At 38.8% G+C, this 18,078-nt stretch overlaps 1 protein-coding gene across 1 annotated transcript in view; it reads left to right on the top strand.

Annotated features, from left to right (window-relative positions):
- The window catches only part of LOC126355176 (2-oxoglutarate and iron-dependent oxygenase domain-containing protein 3-like), a 45,922-nt gene extending 37,919 nt beyond the window's left edge, over window positions 1-8,003 (top strand). The window contains exons 5-6 of the mRNA XM_050005388.1: window positions 4,954-5,077; window positions 7,136-8,003. Of these exons, the coding sequence (XP_049861345.1) occupies window positions 4,954-5,077; window positions 7,136-7,290 (279 nt within the window). The 3' untranslated portion in view covers window positions 7,291-8,003. The remainder of the gene's footprint in view (window positions 1-4,953; window positions 5,078-7,135) is intronic.
- Window positions 8,004-18,078: the final 10,075 nt, after the last annotated feature.

Here is an 18,078-nt window from a genome sequence, read left to right as displayed (position 1 = left end):
AGCTGTATTTGGGCTCGAAACTGGCACCTTGTAGGCCTGTATACTCATACGGGACCATACTAATTCACCAGAAGGTATCACGTTCCACCAGTCACAATTGACATTGTCCTCAGTAAACACTAATTGATAGAGTTGATGACCATCATGTAGTCTTTTCTTGATGGCCTCACATTTGGTTAGTAGTCTGGCCTCCCAAAATCGTCACTTAATCATATCCACCTACTTGGGAAACGTAGTAGTATGTTTCAGCTGCTCCACATTCAAAAAAATTGTTTGCCGTGGCATGTTGACCAGATCATTATCCTGGAGAGGTATTGTCAAGTGCTAGAGCTGAGTTCCCACACACCTACTAGATGCTCCAGTATAATGTTTTATTGATTGTCGCGTAATGTTCTCAGGAACCCATACTATACTGGCCTCAAACACCATCAGATTCCCTTCCTCCACAAGGACAATGACATGGTCAAGAACAACCTTTTGATGATGAAGCATGGCGCATGAATAATGCGACCCAACTGAAAGCGATATTTTGTCAGTATTTGACCTTGCTGGTGTTCTGTCATTGGATAATATTGAATGAAAGGTGTGCTTGCACAACTAACTCACTGTGACAGACTGTCTGACTATTACTATGTAATATCAATGAAGTTGTGTGAATGGTTCTCATGTACTGTCTCCAATAGAGGTAGTAAATTTAATTTTTTTGAATACAGGAAGGTCATTCTCCTCAGAAGTGACTGTCATTAATTTATAGCCAAAATTCTGTTGCATCTTCTGTGCGAAATTAATTGCACATCACCAAATGTATTTCATAGCATACAATGATGGGCATCATAGACAACATACTGTTGAACCGGGGCAGATTGTCTTTTTATGATGAAAAAAAAGGAAGGAATTAACATGGATTCGAACATGAGACACTTTACATATAAAGATGGCTTGTTGTTTATTCAGCTATAGTGATCATTTACAAACTTATATGCATTCAGTTCATATGTACATCACGAGCACATTCTATTTGCGAAAAAGATTTTGTGCCTTCTTGGAACAGATATAGAATACTAACAAGATCAGTTTTCAGTAATTTTTGAAGGAATATTATCTCGTCTGCATGTTCCCAAGGTAAATAGAGAAATATGGCTTATTACATTTCATTCACATCAGTGCTGTAGTGGTCTTTAAGTCTTGCTGCAATTCCTCCCAGTCAGTTTTTGCTGTTGTAATCACATGTCATTCATTATCACACTTCACAGGCTTCTCATCTGTTATAGAGTGATCAAGTTACCTCACTCATGAGCACCTGTTCTTCAGACACGAGTTAGTCACTTCGCACTCCCGAGCAAATACCAAGCTCATAATTAATGAGCGAGTATGATACATGTACTGACAGCCTCTAGTCAATAGCTAACTAATGAAATAGTAAAGATGTAAATAATTAAGGCTGGAGTGAAATCTATGGTTGTAGGAAAGACAAAGATGAAAATGGCTTTGATAATTTATAATACCACAGATTATGAATGAAAGGTAATGCAGGAAAAAATGATGTGATGGAAGCTAGCAGTATACATCACCTGGAAATGAAACTGATGACAGAAATAAAGCAGATCAGTAAGATGGCTAAAGAAATGGATAACTGATATGGCCTTGTGTAAAAATAGATGACGTGTACATGTAGATTAAATAAAAGTTGGAGATGTCAACCTGTGAATCAGTGGGAAGTGTTTGTTAAGTGCAGAAGACATGGTAAATAAATAGAGAGAATGTATCGGAAGCCTGTATAATAGACAAGAGTTGTCCTGTGGAATAATATACATGGTGTATCAAAAAGAATCATGCAGTTTGGTATATCTGTATTTCTGAAACTAATAAACATATACAATGAATTTTGGTTTTTGATGAATGAGAAACTCAAAAAGATCTTTGTCGTACCTTTTCACGGGTGTTCAATATGCCCCCATTGAGATGCACTTCATGTCAATGCATAATTCACATTGTACAGTGCAGCGAGCATGTCTTGAGTTACAGCTTCCACAGCTGCTGTTATGTGATGTCTCAATTCATTCATTGTTGTTGTTAATGGAGGCACATAAACAGTCTTTTATTAACCCTCCACAAGAAATAATCATGTGCAGTCAGGTCCAGTGATCTTGGAGACCAGTAATGTAAGGCTGAATCATTGGGTCTAGTGCGACCCATCGATCATTCAGTAATCCTTTGATTTAAAATTTCCCGCACTTCCAGATGCCAGTGTGGTGGGCCCCATCCTGGTGGTAAATCTAGTCATTTGAGTCAGTCTTCAACTGTGGGAAAAGAAAGTTCTCAAGAATATCAAGATATGTGCTTTCTGTAACACTGTTCTTGACAAAGAAAAATAGGTCCTACACATTTTCTCGTGAAACTGCACAGAACACATTAAATTTTGGAGAGTACCTCTCATGTTGTACATCTTCATGTGGCTGTTTTGTACCCCATATTCTCACATTATGAGGGTTCACCTTTCAATTTAAATGGAATGTTGCTTCGTCGCTAACCACTAAGCATGGAAGAAAACCGCCATCCTCCATCTTGTCATGAATGAAATTACAGAACGCCACATATCATTTTTTGTCTCCATCATAAAGAGTACCTGAATATTGTATGGTTTCATGTGTAAACGTTGATGCAACACACACCGACGGACATTGGGGGCATGTTGAGGTGGTGAGCTGCATGGCGAATGGATTTATGCAGACTGATTGTGAAACTATGGTGGCCGCATTTGACGTCTTGTGTTAGACACTCAGTGACAGGCCAGTAATTTGTGTTTACACAAACAACTTGTTTCTCGGAATTGTTCACACCATCATCTAATGGTCTGTGCTGTAGGAAGATCCACACAATATCTAGTACAAAAGTCATGCTGAACAGTTATTACTGACCAGCACTGCGTAAAATATAGAACACAAAACACTTTCTATTTTCCCGACACCATTTGTACTAGAACTGAAGTTGGTGCTAACTGTTGCTACCTAGTGGGAACCATCTAAAACACTTTGCTTTTTCTAACAATACATTGTTCGTGCACAAATCTTAAATAACATAGTACTTGTGATTTTTTAAAATTGGATGATTCTTTTTGATACACCATGTATTATAATGATGATAGTGAGGAAATGGATGACCCTCTCATATACTCAAAATTTGACAGAGAACTGAGTGGTCTGAACTCAAAACAGTCAGTAGGAGTCACTGAGATACCTTTCATGTCACTGAAATCAGTGGGACTTATATAACCTAGAGATTTTCCGTGCTGTAGGCATGAGTCTGTGAAACAGGAGAGGTATCTTTAAATTTCCTGGTAAGTATTATCCTCACATTACCAAAGAAATTATGAATTGATAAATGTGAGAACTGTTAGATGATTAATCTTTCACCACAATGTGTAAAGTTCTGACTAAAGAAATAAGACACAACAGAAAGATAAATCAAAGAGCTACTCAAAGATCAGATTTTCTTCTGCAAAGGTAATGATATCAGGAAAGCCATTCTTGTGTTACCCTTAGTACATTCAAAGGTATAATAAAGCAAGCCAGGATACTTTAATGGCATTTCTAGGCCCAGAGAAATATTTCATTAATATGAAGTGAAACAAGCTGCTCAAAATCTTGAGAAGAATGGAACTGAACAACAGACTGAGAGTAATGATAGTATAAAATCAAGAAATATAAATCTACATATGAATGTAGCAGCTTATTACTGTTGTTTAATTTGTATGTTACATATGCAGTGAATTAGCATAGAAAATTTCAGGCAGCAGTGAAAGACAATGTATCCTGTTAGGTGGAAGTTAGAAAGACTTTGTGCTGCAAAGTGGAATAATTGGTCACCTATCACAGAATTTAGATTGTAAATAAACAATGCAAGCAGAAAGTGATGAAAAATAGATGACTTGGTTAGCATCAAAACTGAGGAAGAGGTAAAACCAGGAATTAAAGATATCTGGTATCTTGGAAATACGGTCACAGAAGATTGATACATCAAACAGTGAATTGTAGCAGGCAAAGAAAGCTTCATTCCTGAACTAGTATAAAATACAGAACACATCAGTGACATGAATCTCGATAAAACCAAGGAAGATGAAAATGGTTGTATGTGAAATGTTGGGGTACAGAAGGATTTGAGAAAGTCACATTCAGCAGATATAATGAGGTAGAGAGAGTGATGTTGTAGGGCCACACCAAATCACTTTAAGTATCAATAACTTTGTAATAAATGGAAGAAGATAAAAATGATCAGCAGTGGAACTTAAAATTTGAAGAAAGAGCTGATTTCTGGGAGCAGTTGCCAGTTTTCGACTTCAGTTAGAATACTCAAGAAAAAATTAGAGCAGTACTATTTTTGAAATTGTAATAGGCATTAACATTTAATTTTAAATGGATAAGAAACAGCAACTTGGAATATTTTGGAAACAAAGTCAGAGAAGGTTGATGTATCAAGAAGGATGACATCATAAGTGGATTGTAGCAGGCAAAGAAAGCTTCATTCTGCAAAATAGCATTAGATTAGATTAGATGTTGTATTTATCTTACTGTGGAAAAGTTTGAAGCATAACTGAAATTGTAATAGGCGTTTGCATTTCATTTAAAAAAATAAGAAATGGGAACTTTGAATATTTGTAAAGAATAAAGCTGGCCACACCAAATGTGAATCCTTACTATTTTGTTTTTTTTCCTAGCACTGCATTCAGTGCTATAATCCAGATTAAAAATATCTAGTGACGAGGAAAATACATGTCATGGTATGTTTTATGGTGTTTTAAATATCAATTTTATTTTATGTTGTACACTACATAGTCTTTACTAGTTGATTAGGTTTACATTAATTCTGAAATTGTGCATTTACAGTTGTAACAGTGTCCTCTTTGCGGTTGCCCACATATTTCTAATGTTTATTAATTTATTTTTCTATGTACAGGAAACATATGAGTCCTTCCACTACACTTCCTTGTTATACTTATCAGACTATGGAAAAGACTTTACTGGGGGACGATTTGTGTTTGTAGATAAGGAATTCAACAAGACTGTAGAACCCAGGAAAGGTAAGGATGTAACTGACATTTTTGCTCTAATTAGCTTTGTTGTTTTGAAAATACTCAGTAAGTATATATAATTGTGGTAAGATTACAGTACAGAGTAAGTACAGATTATGGGGCAGCTATTTTCATATATGTTAAACATGAATATCATCTTGCCCTCATGTTAGAGACAGCACATTGAAGCGCAAAATGGATGTTTGATTTTGCATGCCATCTGGGGCATCAGGAAACAAATGCGTTGCTCCATATGAAATTATGCATTACTTAACAGCTGGGAGGAGAGCAGAAGACTAAATTCACACCCAAGCAGTTAGCTTTGGCTTCAAAGCCTTTCAGAAAATGTTGTTTGTCCACAAGGTATCATCATCATTGTCATCATCATTATTAATGAACATTATCTGAATATCATTTCATGTATTCTAAGTTTCGCACAACTTTTGAAACGTGTCGGATCTTCTCTAAAGTCAGTGTACTTTTCAATCCATTGTCATTTGTGTGTCTGCAAGTACTGAGAAAAATGTAAAGTACAAAATGACAGAATGGCTGCCCAATACTTAACTTCAGAAGATGAAATTCCTAATATTGCCAATACAACAACTTACAGTAAAATATCCATTGTTGTGACCTGAAGATCTGTGCGTTACTATTCGTGTTTCAAGCAGTCAGCACATATCTTCTGTAACGTTAACACTGAATATTGAGGTACCTTTGTGTCCTGTTGTAGGGAAACTTTATTGGACTCATGTGATGAGGAAACCTTCGAAAATTGAATTCCCAAGGCTTTAACACTGAAGTTCAGTAGTTATGTACTTTCTATCTGTGAGCGTAAACTGGTACACAAGAAGTGTGTTGGTGGTGCAGAGGGAGTCCTACGAGAGATACGATATTGCCATTGCTAGCTGCGGATAGTGACCATCACTGGTTTGGTGCACCTAAAACTGATGCTGACGAAATTATAAAGATTCTTCACCTTCCCCTGAGGTGGGGACAGGCAGCCAATCCCATGTGACAGATATCCAACAGCATCACAGAAATATCCAAAGTGTAATTGTCTCACTTTGTGTCACGGCAAGCGAGGGTTCCTTACCTTGTTTTGGTATAAATTATATTAAGGTTGTCACCTGTACGGTGTTTTATGGGGGAGGAGTTTGACTGGTGTTACTTCTCCTTTACCTGAGTGGGGGTGGGGGCTGCCGCTTAAATGCCTTTTCTGTGTTCCCAAGCCCAGCAGACTGCTGGGTTATGAGTTCACATGTGTGGAAGCTAGTAGCTGTGTGGTTACAGCAGGTAGCTATAATTGTGTCACTGGAAACATCAATGTGACCAACAAGGCTTATCATTTAAGGTAAGATCTTCTGTGGTTCTGACTGGAGGAGCGAGCTGGGCAGTTCTAGGGATGGAATAATAGTTGGTGGGATCCATAGAGAGTGAGTTTACTTTTCTGTGGTTTATTCATTTTATCATCTCACACGTCTGGTTGTGCCCCTCAGTTTCTTCCAGATTAACAATGACAGGTGTAGTCACAGATCACAGCACTAATCGTGGTTGTCAGAACTTGTATGCTCTTTCTTAAGAGAGAGAAGAGGGATTGGGGAAAGGTTGGGAAAGAGCAGCAGGTTATTCATATCCTAGGGTGGTGAGAGCGACCAATCTGTTATCAGTAAAAGGGAAGACAAAGATGAAGGAGAAGGCACGAGAGCTGATAGAATGGGAAACATAGTACACTAAGAGCAGCAAGTGAGTTTCTGCTAAGCAGTCACACAAGGGACAAACAAAAAAATGAAGGTAGTTTAAAAAGGGCATTAAGATAAAAAGTAGTTGTGTAGATAATGAAATTCTCAATGGGGGAAAAAAGGTGGGCAAGAGGGGGGGGGGGGGGGGGGATTCTAACAGAGGTTAAGTGCTGGAGGATGGCATTCTTTTGTTTAGATTCATACATAATTCATTTTATATTTTTAATTCATATTCTTATCAGCTTTTTTGCCCTCCTTTTTATTGATAACTGCAGTATGCTAGTCTTACTGAATGGTTTTAAGTTAGTTCATTTGTATGTTTATGCAGGTCGAGTATTGATGTTCACATCTGGCTCGGAGAATGTGCATTATGTGGAGCCCGTTACCAGTGGCACACGTTTTGCTATCACAGTCTCATTCACCTGTGATAAAAAATTTGCTATCTCAGATCCAAATATGAATAATTTCAGCAGAAGGAGATAGGAGCGATATCATTTTACTTGACCAATGTATTCTTATTGTACCTACAGGAAAATCTATGTACTTAAGATTTTTCTGTCTAATAGTATTAAAGTTGTGCTGTGAAGTTCACTAAATGATCATTCTGTACATTATTTTTGTAAAGCTGAGTTTATTCTTTATTCCAGTAATGAGACTGTTCAACACACAAATGCTGTGATAATATTATTTATGTGTTATTTTCAGTTAATTAATAATTAATTTTGGGTTTTGAATTGTGTAAATTCATTATTATTGCCAATTATTACTATTAAATAGCTGTCTGGTTACAAACTAAGTGACCACATCTTGAAATTGTTACTACATCTTGCATTTTGGACTTGTGTGGTGCCTCAATAACCATTGCATTACCTGTATGACAGAATCAAAATATTGTGAAGTACGTTTTTACTTTTCATGATTATTGCTCTTAGCAGCATAGTGGTATCTTACCCTGCCCCATTTCCTTTCCTTATAGTGGCCAGTTTTTTGATTTAGTTAATAAAAGAGCCATATAAGCTCCAAATTCTTGTATGTTTTTTATTCTTTACTGTGGCTGTAATCTATGCCTTTCTGAATTACAATAATGCATAATATTTCTTTGATACATTGTTTTTGTAAAGTGTCTTCACATAGTTAAGAAAGTTTGTACCTGACACTCATGCTGTATGAACAAATACAGAAACTAAGCACTAATATATACTGTTTCACTTAGTGACATTTGTGTTGAACGTTCTGACATTTATCTCCCTCAATCCTTATGAATCATAGTTTTTGACTTTATACCAGGTTTGCAGATTCGTTGAAAAAAATTGGCTAGGGTTGGGAAAGGTGTAAATCTAGAGTTGAGGTTAAGGGAACAAGGACTATGTAGAGTGTCACCTCAGATGGAAAATGACATATTATGTGTGGGGATTGCAGAGGGATCAGTTGATTCACCGCTGTTTGTGAGGTGGGCTGATGAGGACATTCTAGATAGTTGCCATTTTCTTTCTTCTTCATAAAAATAATAGCTGAAATAACGAATTTATTGGACATTTGTCTCTCTTATCCTGGAGCCTGAATTTACTTACTGGAAGCGATGTTGTATATCTGGAGACATACGACTGAAGGCATATTAATTAGCATAATGCTTTCACTACATATACTCTTATAACACCACATCTACTCACACACCATTGTTAATACATTCTGTGTATCATGTGGGCTGAGGCTTTCCCAGGATACATGCTACTTCCAAGGTTCTCATGTGTACTGCTGAATTCAGTCATAGTAGATTCACGATATTTTGGGGGTAATCATTCCACCACCATCAAATGGTGCTCACTCTATGATGTGTCTTCTGCTGTGTGCTGGTGGTATATGTGCCTGCCAGTCCAGAGTTATGGCCGTGCTCGGTGGGTGGGTAGAGGGGAGTCAGTTGCCATACCCCTCACCATTCCTGTCATATCTTGCATCCAGATGTCACGTGTGTCGTGCTATGATGGAGCTTAGTATTGGCTCCCATCCCTTGCTCAGGTGGAAGCCTTTGTCCTTTGTTTCAATTATCAATCACATGGATTTCATTGCTTTTTTGAAAATGGAGTCCCAAAATTTATTGGTAGTAGCAAGGATTTTTGTTTACTGGTAATTGGGTGTGGCGCTCATGTTCTGTACATTGGTCTTGGATTGTGTGGATCGTTTAACCAATGTAAGTTTTTCTGAAGTCATTTAGTACAACCCTGTTTTTTTTGGAGACGTAGGCCGTTTCTCACTGTCACTAATAAAACTCATATTTTGGCTTATGGGCGGAAAACTGGTATTATGTTGTGTTTTCCCAGTATTCTGGCAATTTTTGATGATACAGCGCCAGCAAATGGTGTGAAGACATTCCTCTTATTATTGTCTTCCGTTTTTTTGGCTGTGTTGTTCTTGGGGCTCTTGTATTGCAGAGCTGTCTAGATCTGTTAGTTGCTGTATCCATTGTTGAGGAAGACAGATTCCAGGTGCCGCATCTCTGGGGTCATACTTTGTTCATGTACAGTGGAGCATGCCCTGTGTGCTAGAGTGTTGAGCACACTGTTCTTCTGTGAGGGAGGCATGGAGATATAAATCTGTATTGTTGGTTTAAGGTATACACTGTTGGAAAACGAGCTGACAGGTCTACGCTGAACTAGGACATCGAGAAAAGAAAGAAAATTTGCCATCTTCTTCTATTTCCTTGGTAAAGTGGATGTTTTCATGGATAGAATTCAGACCTTATACGATTTTTGCAGAAATTCAGATGTTCTAAGATTTTTAGTGTAAGGCCAGCAGGATCTGAACTGTGGACCTGCAGGCCTAGATACCACTAGTGTGCAGCAGATACATCATTCAATCAGCATCGCCTGATGACGACTGAACACTTACTCACTGAAATATTGTGGACCTTTGATGATTGGACCTGGCAGTATACCCAAAATACATGTATCAGTTTGAGATTAATAATAATTGTAATAATAATGTAATTATCTGCTCAACAATTTCTCAGGTGGATGAGAAGTAAAATTTCCAGAGAGAAAAAGAACCTCGTGGATGAAACCATGAAGAAAATGTACTATAATTTCAGGCCAACAATCAGCTCTTATTTTTGACTTCAGTTCCCAACCTTGATAATGCACAGTTTTTATTGCTTACGTGCAAGTCAACTAAAATATAGCTCTACAATATACGGTAATTTGCCAGAGAAATCCAACACAGATTGGTAAAATGCATTAGAACGTAGTCTGCAAAAGTACCAACAAAACTGAAACTAAAGGAAAAACATTGTGCTGACACACTGAATGTAAATTCGTTACTTAGGATCAGTAAATAAAAAGAACAGTGAACACTGTTATGATTTATTAAGATATCCATATTTTAGCTATTTGTGAAACAATACGTTCTTGTACAAGTATGTAGCAGTAACAAAGAACTGTATAGTCTTTAAAGGCAAATCACCAATTAAAATTATGAAAGGAAATTGTCCGTCAGATACGACTTAATAAAAGTGCAACACAAAGTAATAGAATTAAAATCTGTGCCAGAAAAGCTATTTTTTCTAATCATTAGCTGTGAAGGTAAAATGTACCCTCTTTATTAACTGTCATATGCCAATAAATGATTTTTATCCCAGTTTACCATACTGGGTCTATGCAGTGTCTCTTGCAGTTGTTCAGCTGTTTTTCTTGACCATGTCGTTCAGATTCACTTGCCAAGTGAATTCACAATCTACAGTATAGAACTGCAATTCACAATGTACAGTGTAAAACTGTGTACAGTTCTGAAGGCCTTGGGGCAAATGAGTTGTGGCATAGGAAGGAATTTTTTCATCTCCTTCAGTTCCCTTAGTGTCCTCCAAGTGATGTCACAAATATACCCAGCAGAGAATATGGGACTGTTCATTGCTCTGGGACAGATGAGTTCTCTTTAAATTCCTAACAGAGGTGAGATGGTAAATGCCACAAAAAGATGCAGAAATTGTGAAGGGCCATTCAGAACAAATGGTGCAGATGCTCAGTACAACATGGGCTGGTTAGTACTGGTATTGCTGTGCTGCATGATAATGCTTGGCCACACAATGCTCAATGGACAATGGAACTCCTACAAAACTTCAGCTGTTTGGAATCAGCATTTTCAGACTTACAGACAGTTATAAATGGTTGTTACCCAGTGGTTCTATTCCAAGGCGGAAGACTTCTACGACAGGGATACAAAAGTTGGCCCCAAAGTATGACAGATATCTGAGATCTGGTGATGAATATGTTGAAAAATAACTAAACTCTTTCTGTATTTGTTCCGATAAATCTTTAATTAAATTTTGCTGTGCTTCTGTTCACTTACTTTATCAATGAACCTCATACACCCTCACACATAACTACTACTCCTTTGAGGGAAAGATATACAAACCAATCTATGGCATGGCCATGGGCCCCCAGTTAGAATCCTGCAATACCAATACAATTATGGACCATCTAGGGGTAGCTTGCTAGTCTCCCAAAACCCCAGCCCCCTTGTCTATTCAGGTTCATTGATAAAATCTTTATGATCTGATCTCAGTACCAAGACACACTATCCTCATTCATCTGCAGCCTTAACAGCTTCTCTTCCATCTGCTACACATGTTTTTCCTTTGGGCAATGTGCCATCTTCCTGAACATTGACCTCCATCCCTCTGCTCATATTGGTCCCACTAACCACCAACAGTACGTGCATTTTGGCAGTTACCATTCCTTTCATGCCAGAAACTCACTCCTATTTAGTTTGGTCATCAGTTGACAATGTACCTGCAGTGACATGAATTCCCTTGCCTAGTACAATGAAGGTGAGACATAGGTCTTCAAAGATAGCCATTATCCTTCAAATGTGCAGAAAGATTTTCCATGCCATATCTTCACACACCCCTAATCCTCGCACCACCCACAAGAAGCAGCTGCGAAAGATCACCCCCCCCCCCCCCCCCCCCCCGTATAAAAAAATGTCATCCCAGACTGGAACGACTGCACCATATCATTATCAAGAAATTTGACCATCGACCCTGGTGTATAGAAATTCCTTCCCACCCCTCCTACAGTTGTATTCTACTGCCCACCCATTCTATGCAATATCTTTGTCCATCTCTATGCCACACCCACCTCTAACCCCTTGCCACGTGGGTCATATCCCTGGGGAAGACTCAGGTGCAAGACCTGTCAGATTCACCCAGCCAGGACATTCAACTCTAATCCCATCCCATTAGAAGCAGGGTCACATATGAAAGCAGCCATGACATATACCAGCTCTTCTGCAATTTTTGCACGGCATTTTCTGTGGGTATGTCCACCAACAAATGTCTACCTGAATGAATGGCTACTGTCATAATATGGGCAACAGCAGAGTTGGCCACTCAGTGTTGGAACATGTTTGATTTCAGTGGCTGCCTCACAACCCAGGTCATCTGAAACATACCCTAGAGCATCAGCTTTTCTGAACTTTGTTCTTATGAGCGATACTTGCTACACATCCTTCATTCCTGTAATCCTCCTGCCCTCAATGCCTGCTTACTTCCTGCTTCACACCTACCTCCATCCTGCTTCCGGACCCCAACTGCACTCGCCTTGCAATCGTACCCTGTTCCCTAAAGTCTTCCTTTCATTTGTTCTGTCACAACCTCCCAGTCCACTCCCCCATGTCATTGTCACTGCATAAAATCACTCGTGCTGGTGCTCATGTGTAGTGTTTGTATCTTGTGCACCTGCTGCCTCTCCCTCCCGCATTCCTATCCCTTACACTTGCTACCACCTTCTGAGCTATTGGCCACTCTTCTCCAACCCTCCCTCCCACTTCCTTTGTCCTTTCTCCCCTTGTCTATTCCACAAGACACAATCCAACATCCCTGTGTACCCTTAAGGGAGAAATAATGAGACTGAAATCATCATATCAACAGCAATTAATTGATGCTAAGTAATGTTGCACACAGCACAGTTTAATCTTAGCAAACCTTTGGTTGAAGAATCATGAAAGAAGGTATGTAGTGCAGAGACTTTTCCTTATTTACACGAGGCATGCAGGTGCAATGGCAGCAGTCGTGTTCAGCCTCCTGACAGAGAGATTTGCTAAATAAAATTAGCTTTACATTTCCGATTGCAGATCCATATAGCTTTTAAAATTACAAATCTAATGATACCAGCCACAGACCGCTCACCTCATTAACTCAAGAGTGAATAAAATTAAATTGTGAATAAATGATATTACACCAACTTTCCTCTTGGGGGACAGAATTAATTATTCTGAATAATTTGCAAGATGTTGATATTCTGCAGAAGCTTCCAAGCCATTACTCCTGAAATTGGAGCCACAGCTACCTCGAGGTGCAAGGATATCAGAGCTCTCCACCTTCACAGAATTGGAGAATTGACATCATTTCAGTCCCCCCAACTCCTGAGCTGGGAGGTGAGGCTGTCGCTGGTCAGAATAAATTTTAACTGTCGCTTTGTATGTTGGCTACGGGGTCTATTTCTGATGGTGGGCGTCTACTGTGGTGTGGCATTTGAATTGACAAAAGTGATGAGAGATGCTCTTGCCTTCCCAGTCAGTCACGTTTCTAGGTCAGACGCAGTTCCTGATAGGCACTAGCATGGGAGTCATGGCCATTTTCATGCCTGTGTGCATGCTGCTTGTACTCAGTAGCAGCCACGGGCTGAACAGCTCATGTTGGTACAAGCGCTGATCAGTAGAACATTCACAGTAATTTTGGTCATGATTTCATAGTGATGCTTCAGCTAGAGTCTCGATCGATTGGCAAGAAGAAGCTATCCGTAGTTCTGTGATGAGTTAGTTCTTGCTATCCCTGCCTTGGTGTTACTCAATGAAACTCTCTTGGCTATTAATTATTTCCAATGTGATTATCAGTTTGCACTCTCTCCACGATGAAAAGGGGCTGGGCAAGTTATTCATACCTTGTATTGTGTGTGCAGTGATTCCTATTATTTTGTCTTGATATGCAGCAAGACACTGTTGTGCCAGGTTGTTGCTCAAATTGTGTGTACATTAATTGTAAATAGAAAGTAACAAGACATATGTTTTATTGTCAGCCTCATATCAGAAAGTTGTATTTAGCTGCCAGAGAAAACCCTGCTAGACAAACAGATGACATATAACACCACAGTTAAGACAGCAAAAGTTTGGCAGGTGAGACTAATTATTCCAGCTAATTGGAAATCAGTGGCAGACTGATCAGTTAATTGCGCTTCCCATTCACAATCATCATTCCACTTCCATTTCCTTTATCAGCACCAGCCAGGTCTACAGTTTGAATCTGTTGAAGAGGCCTGTAAATCTAGAAGATTTTGGATAGATTGTATAGTGATAAAACAGAAATTTTGAAATCAGATATTAAACTGCAAAATGATTCCAGTGGTTAGGGTAGACTCTGGCCGTATTTTTATTATTTATTGATTATAAACTGCTAATAAAAATTGAACAAATAGCAGGGAGATAGGAAATAATGGGGTTGGGACCTGGATAAATTGAAAGTAATGGAGGCTGCTGAGTGTTTCAAAGGGGGCATTAGGCAACAAATGACTGAAACAGGGGAAAGGATTACAATACAAGATGAATGGGTAGCTTTGAAAGTTGAAGTACTGAAATCAGCACAGGATCAAATAAGCAAAAAGACAAACCCCAGTAGAAGTCCCCAGATAACTCACGAGGTATCGGATTTAACTGATGGTAAGAGAAAATATAAAAACGACACAAACCAAAGGGAATACAGATATCTGGAAAAATTAATTGACAGGGAGTGTGAAATGACAAAACAAGAACGAGTAGATGAGAAATGTAAAGTTTTATAAGCAGCAGCAGAAAATGGATAATGGGATTAGGAGGAATGGGAAGGTTGGGCAGAGAGTGTGTTACTGTGAACAGTTCAGTGTTAGGGTTGTTCCTATCAAAATCAACAGCAAACCATCACCGACAACAATAGTTCAGGAATACATGCCAATGTTGCAAGATGAAGATGAAGAGATAGAGAAAGTGTATGAGTGTATTGAAAGGGTAATACAGTGAGTAAAGGGAGATGTGTATCTATAGTCATGAGGGACTGGAATTCAATTGTAGGGGAAGGAATAAAAGAAAAGGTTACAGGAGAATATAGGCTTGGGACAAAGAATGACAGAGAATAAATATTAATTGAGTTTTGTAATAAACTTCAGCTAGTAATAGCGAATACTGTGTTCAAGAATCACAAGAGGAGGTGGTATAATTCGAAAAGGCCGGGTGATCTGGGAGATCTCAGTTAAACTACATCATGATCAGACAGAGATTCTGAAATTAGGTACTGTACTGGATTGTAAGCTGTGCCTGGTAGCAGGTACAAACTCTGATCACAATGTAGTATTGATGAAAAGTAGGCTGAAGTTTAAGAGATTAGTCAGGAAGAATCAGTACACAAAGAAGCGGGATATGGAAGTACTGAGGAATGATGAGATACTCTTGAAGTTCTCTAAGGCTATAAATACAGCAATAAGGAATAGCTCAGTAGGCAGTTCACTTGAAGAGGAATGGACATCTTTAAATAGGGCAATCACAGAATTTGGAGAGAAAACCATAGGTACAAAGAAGGTATGTGCAAACAAAGCATGGGTAATAGAGGAAATATTTCAGTTGACTGATAGAAGAAGAAAGTACTATAAATGTTCAGAGAAATTCAGGAATACCAAAATCCAAATACCTGAGGAATGAAATAAATAGGAAGTGTAGGGAAGCCAAGACGAAATGGATACATGAAAACATGAAGAAATAAAAAAAGAAATGATTGTTGGAAGGACTGACTGAGCATATAGATATGTCAAAATAACCTGTACATTGATGGCATCTATGAGGGAGATTTGTCTGATGTGGTAGAAGAAATAGGAGATGATATAAAAGAGAGAGGGGATCCAGACTAGAATCAGAATTTGAGAGAGCTTTGGAAGACTTAAGGTCAAATAAGGCAGAAGGAATAGATAACATTTCATCAGAATTTCTAAACTCATTGGGGAAAGTGGCGACAAAATGACTATTCATGTTGGTGTGTAGAATGGATGAATCTAGCGACATACCACCTAACTTTTGGAAAAATATCATTCACACAATTTTGAAGACTGCAAGAGCTGACAAGTGTGAGAATTATTGCATAATCAGCTTAACAGCTCATGCATCCAGGTTGCTGACAAGAATACTGTACAAAAGAACGAAAAAGGAAATAGAGGATGTGCTAGTGGATAATCAGTGAGGGTTTAGGAAAGGGAAAGGCACCAGAGAGGCAATTATGAGGTTGCAATTGATAATGGAAGCAAGAGTAAAGAAAAATCGACACATTCATAGGATTTATTGGTATGCAAAAAGCGCTTGACAATTTAAAATGATACAAGATGTTCGAAATTCTGAGTAAAATAGGGGTGAGTTTTAGGGAGAGCGGGGTAATATACAACATTTACTAGAACCAAGAGGAAATAATAAGGGTGGATAACCAAGAACGAAGTGCTTGGATTAAAAAGGGTATAAGACAGGGATGTAGTCTTTTGCCCTTACTGTTCAATCTGTACATCAAAGAAGCACTGATGGAAATAAAAGAAAAGGTTCAGGAGTAGAATTAAAATTCAAGGTGAAAGGATATCAGTGATACTATTCGCGTATGACATGGTTACCCCAAGTAAAAGTGAGGAAGAATTACATGATATGCTGAAGGGGATGAACAATCTAATGAGTACAGAATATGATTTGAGAGTAAATTGTAGAAAGACAAAAGTAATGTTAAGTAGCAGAAATAAGAACAGTGAGAAACTTAACACTATGATTCATTGTCACGAAGTAGATGAAGTTAAGGAATTCCACTATTTAGGCATTAAATAGCCGGTGACGGATGGAACAAGGAGGACATTGGCAAGAATGGTATTTCTGTCCAAGAGAAATGTACTAGTATCAAATATAGGCCTTAATTTCAGAAAGAAAGAAGTACATTTGGAGCACAGATATGACAAGAAACATGGACTGTGGAAAACCAGAACAGAAGAGAATCAAAGCAGTTTAAATGTAGTGCTGCAGATGAATGCTGAAAATTAAGTAGACTGATAAGGTAAGGAATAAGGAGATTCTGCTTGGAATCAGAGAGGAAAGGATTATGTGGACAGTGTCAGTGAGAAGGGACACGATAATAGGACATCTGTTAAGATATCAGGGGGTGACTCCGATAGTACTAGAGGGAGCAGTAGAGGGCATCCACCTATGAAAGCAGGCATGTTGTGTACCAACTCTGCTGCAAACACTGCACAGCTTTTTAAGTTGATATAACTACCAATCAGTTGTCCACCAAGTGAATGTTGCCAAGAACAAAGTTGACTACCAATATCCAGCTGAGCACAACATTCTCAGTTTCAGTGTCTGCTGTACTCTGAACTATGCAGATGGAACTTATCCTTACAACACATCCTCTACACCCCTAATCATTCTGATCTCGATCTCTGCTAATTCATTGTTACCACATCCTCCACTCAACAGTTTCTTCAGCTTGCCATTCCCTCCCAATTCACATCCCCATGTCACCTTCAGTGTGCACTGTTCCCCACTGGCTCCAATAGCAGTGCACCACATACCTAGTCCATGTACCTCTCTCTTCCCACATACGTAGCTGGAAAACCAAGTGCCTCCCTCTGAGCCTTTAACCACTCATCCTCAATCCCTCTCCCTCTACAAACTCCGCCATATGCAATCACCATCACAACCAAGACCTACCAAAATGCAACACTGGCACTGTTCATCCAGCCGGGACCATGTAGGGCCATAAGTGTGCATGTGTCACGTGCGCGCGCGTGTGTGTGTGTGTGTGTGTGTGTGTGTGTGCGCTTTACTCTAGCTTGAAGAAGGGATTACTTCGTAAACTAGCAAGTTTTCTTTCTATTTGTGTGTGCCTCTTGACTGTACACTTCTGTGTTCCTGTGAGCAGTCTTCTTTAATCCAAAAGTATTAACATTCTACCAGAACTTTCATACAATATATACAAGGGCTACATAAATGACACAAATGTGAATGCAATCTCACTGAAGGGAAGCTCAGTGGATGTAGATGAGATGGGAGGTAAAGAATGTGACAGTGACTGAAAGACTGAAGTTGAAACAATACACCTAAAGTAAATAACATTCCCTTAGAATTATTGAGATCCTTGCAAGAACCAACTGTGACAAAACTACTCCACCTTGCATGCAAGATGTGTGAGATGGATGAAATGTCTTCAGACAGAAAAATGTAATAATAACATTT

The sequence above is a fragment of the Schistocerca gregaria genome, chromosome 3 (genome assembly GCF_023897955.1).
Source record: "Schistocerca gregaria isolate iqSchGreg1 chromosome 3, iqSchGreg1.2, whole genome shotgun sequence".
In the NCBI taxonomy this organism is placed as follows: Eukaryota; Metazoa; Arthropoda; class Insecta; order Orthoptera; family Acrididae; genus Schistocerca; species Schistocerca gregaria.
This window is presented reverse-complemented; position numbering and strand designations above follow the sequence as displayed.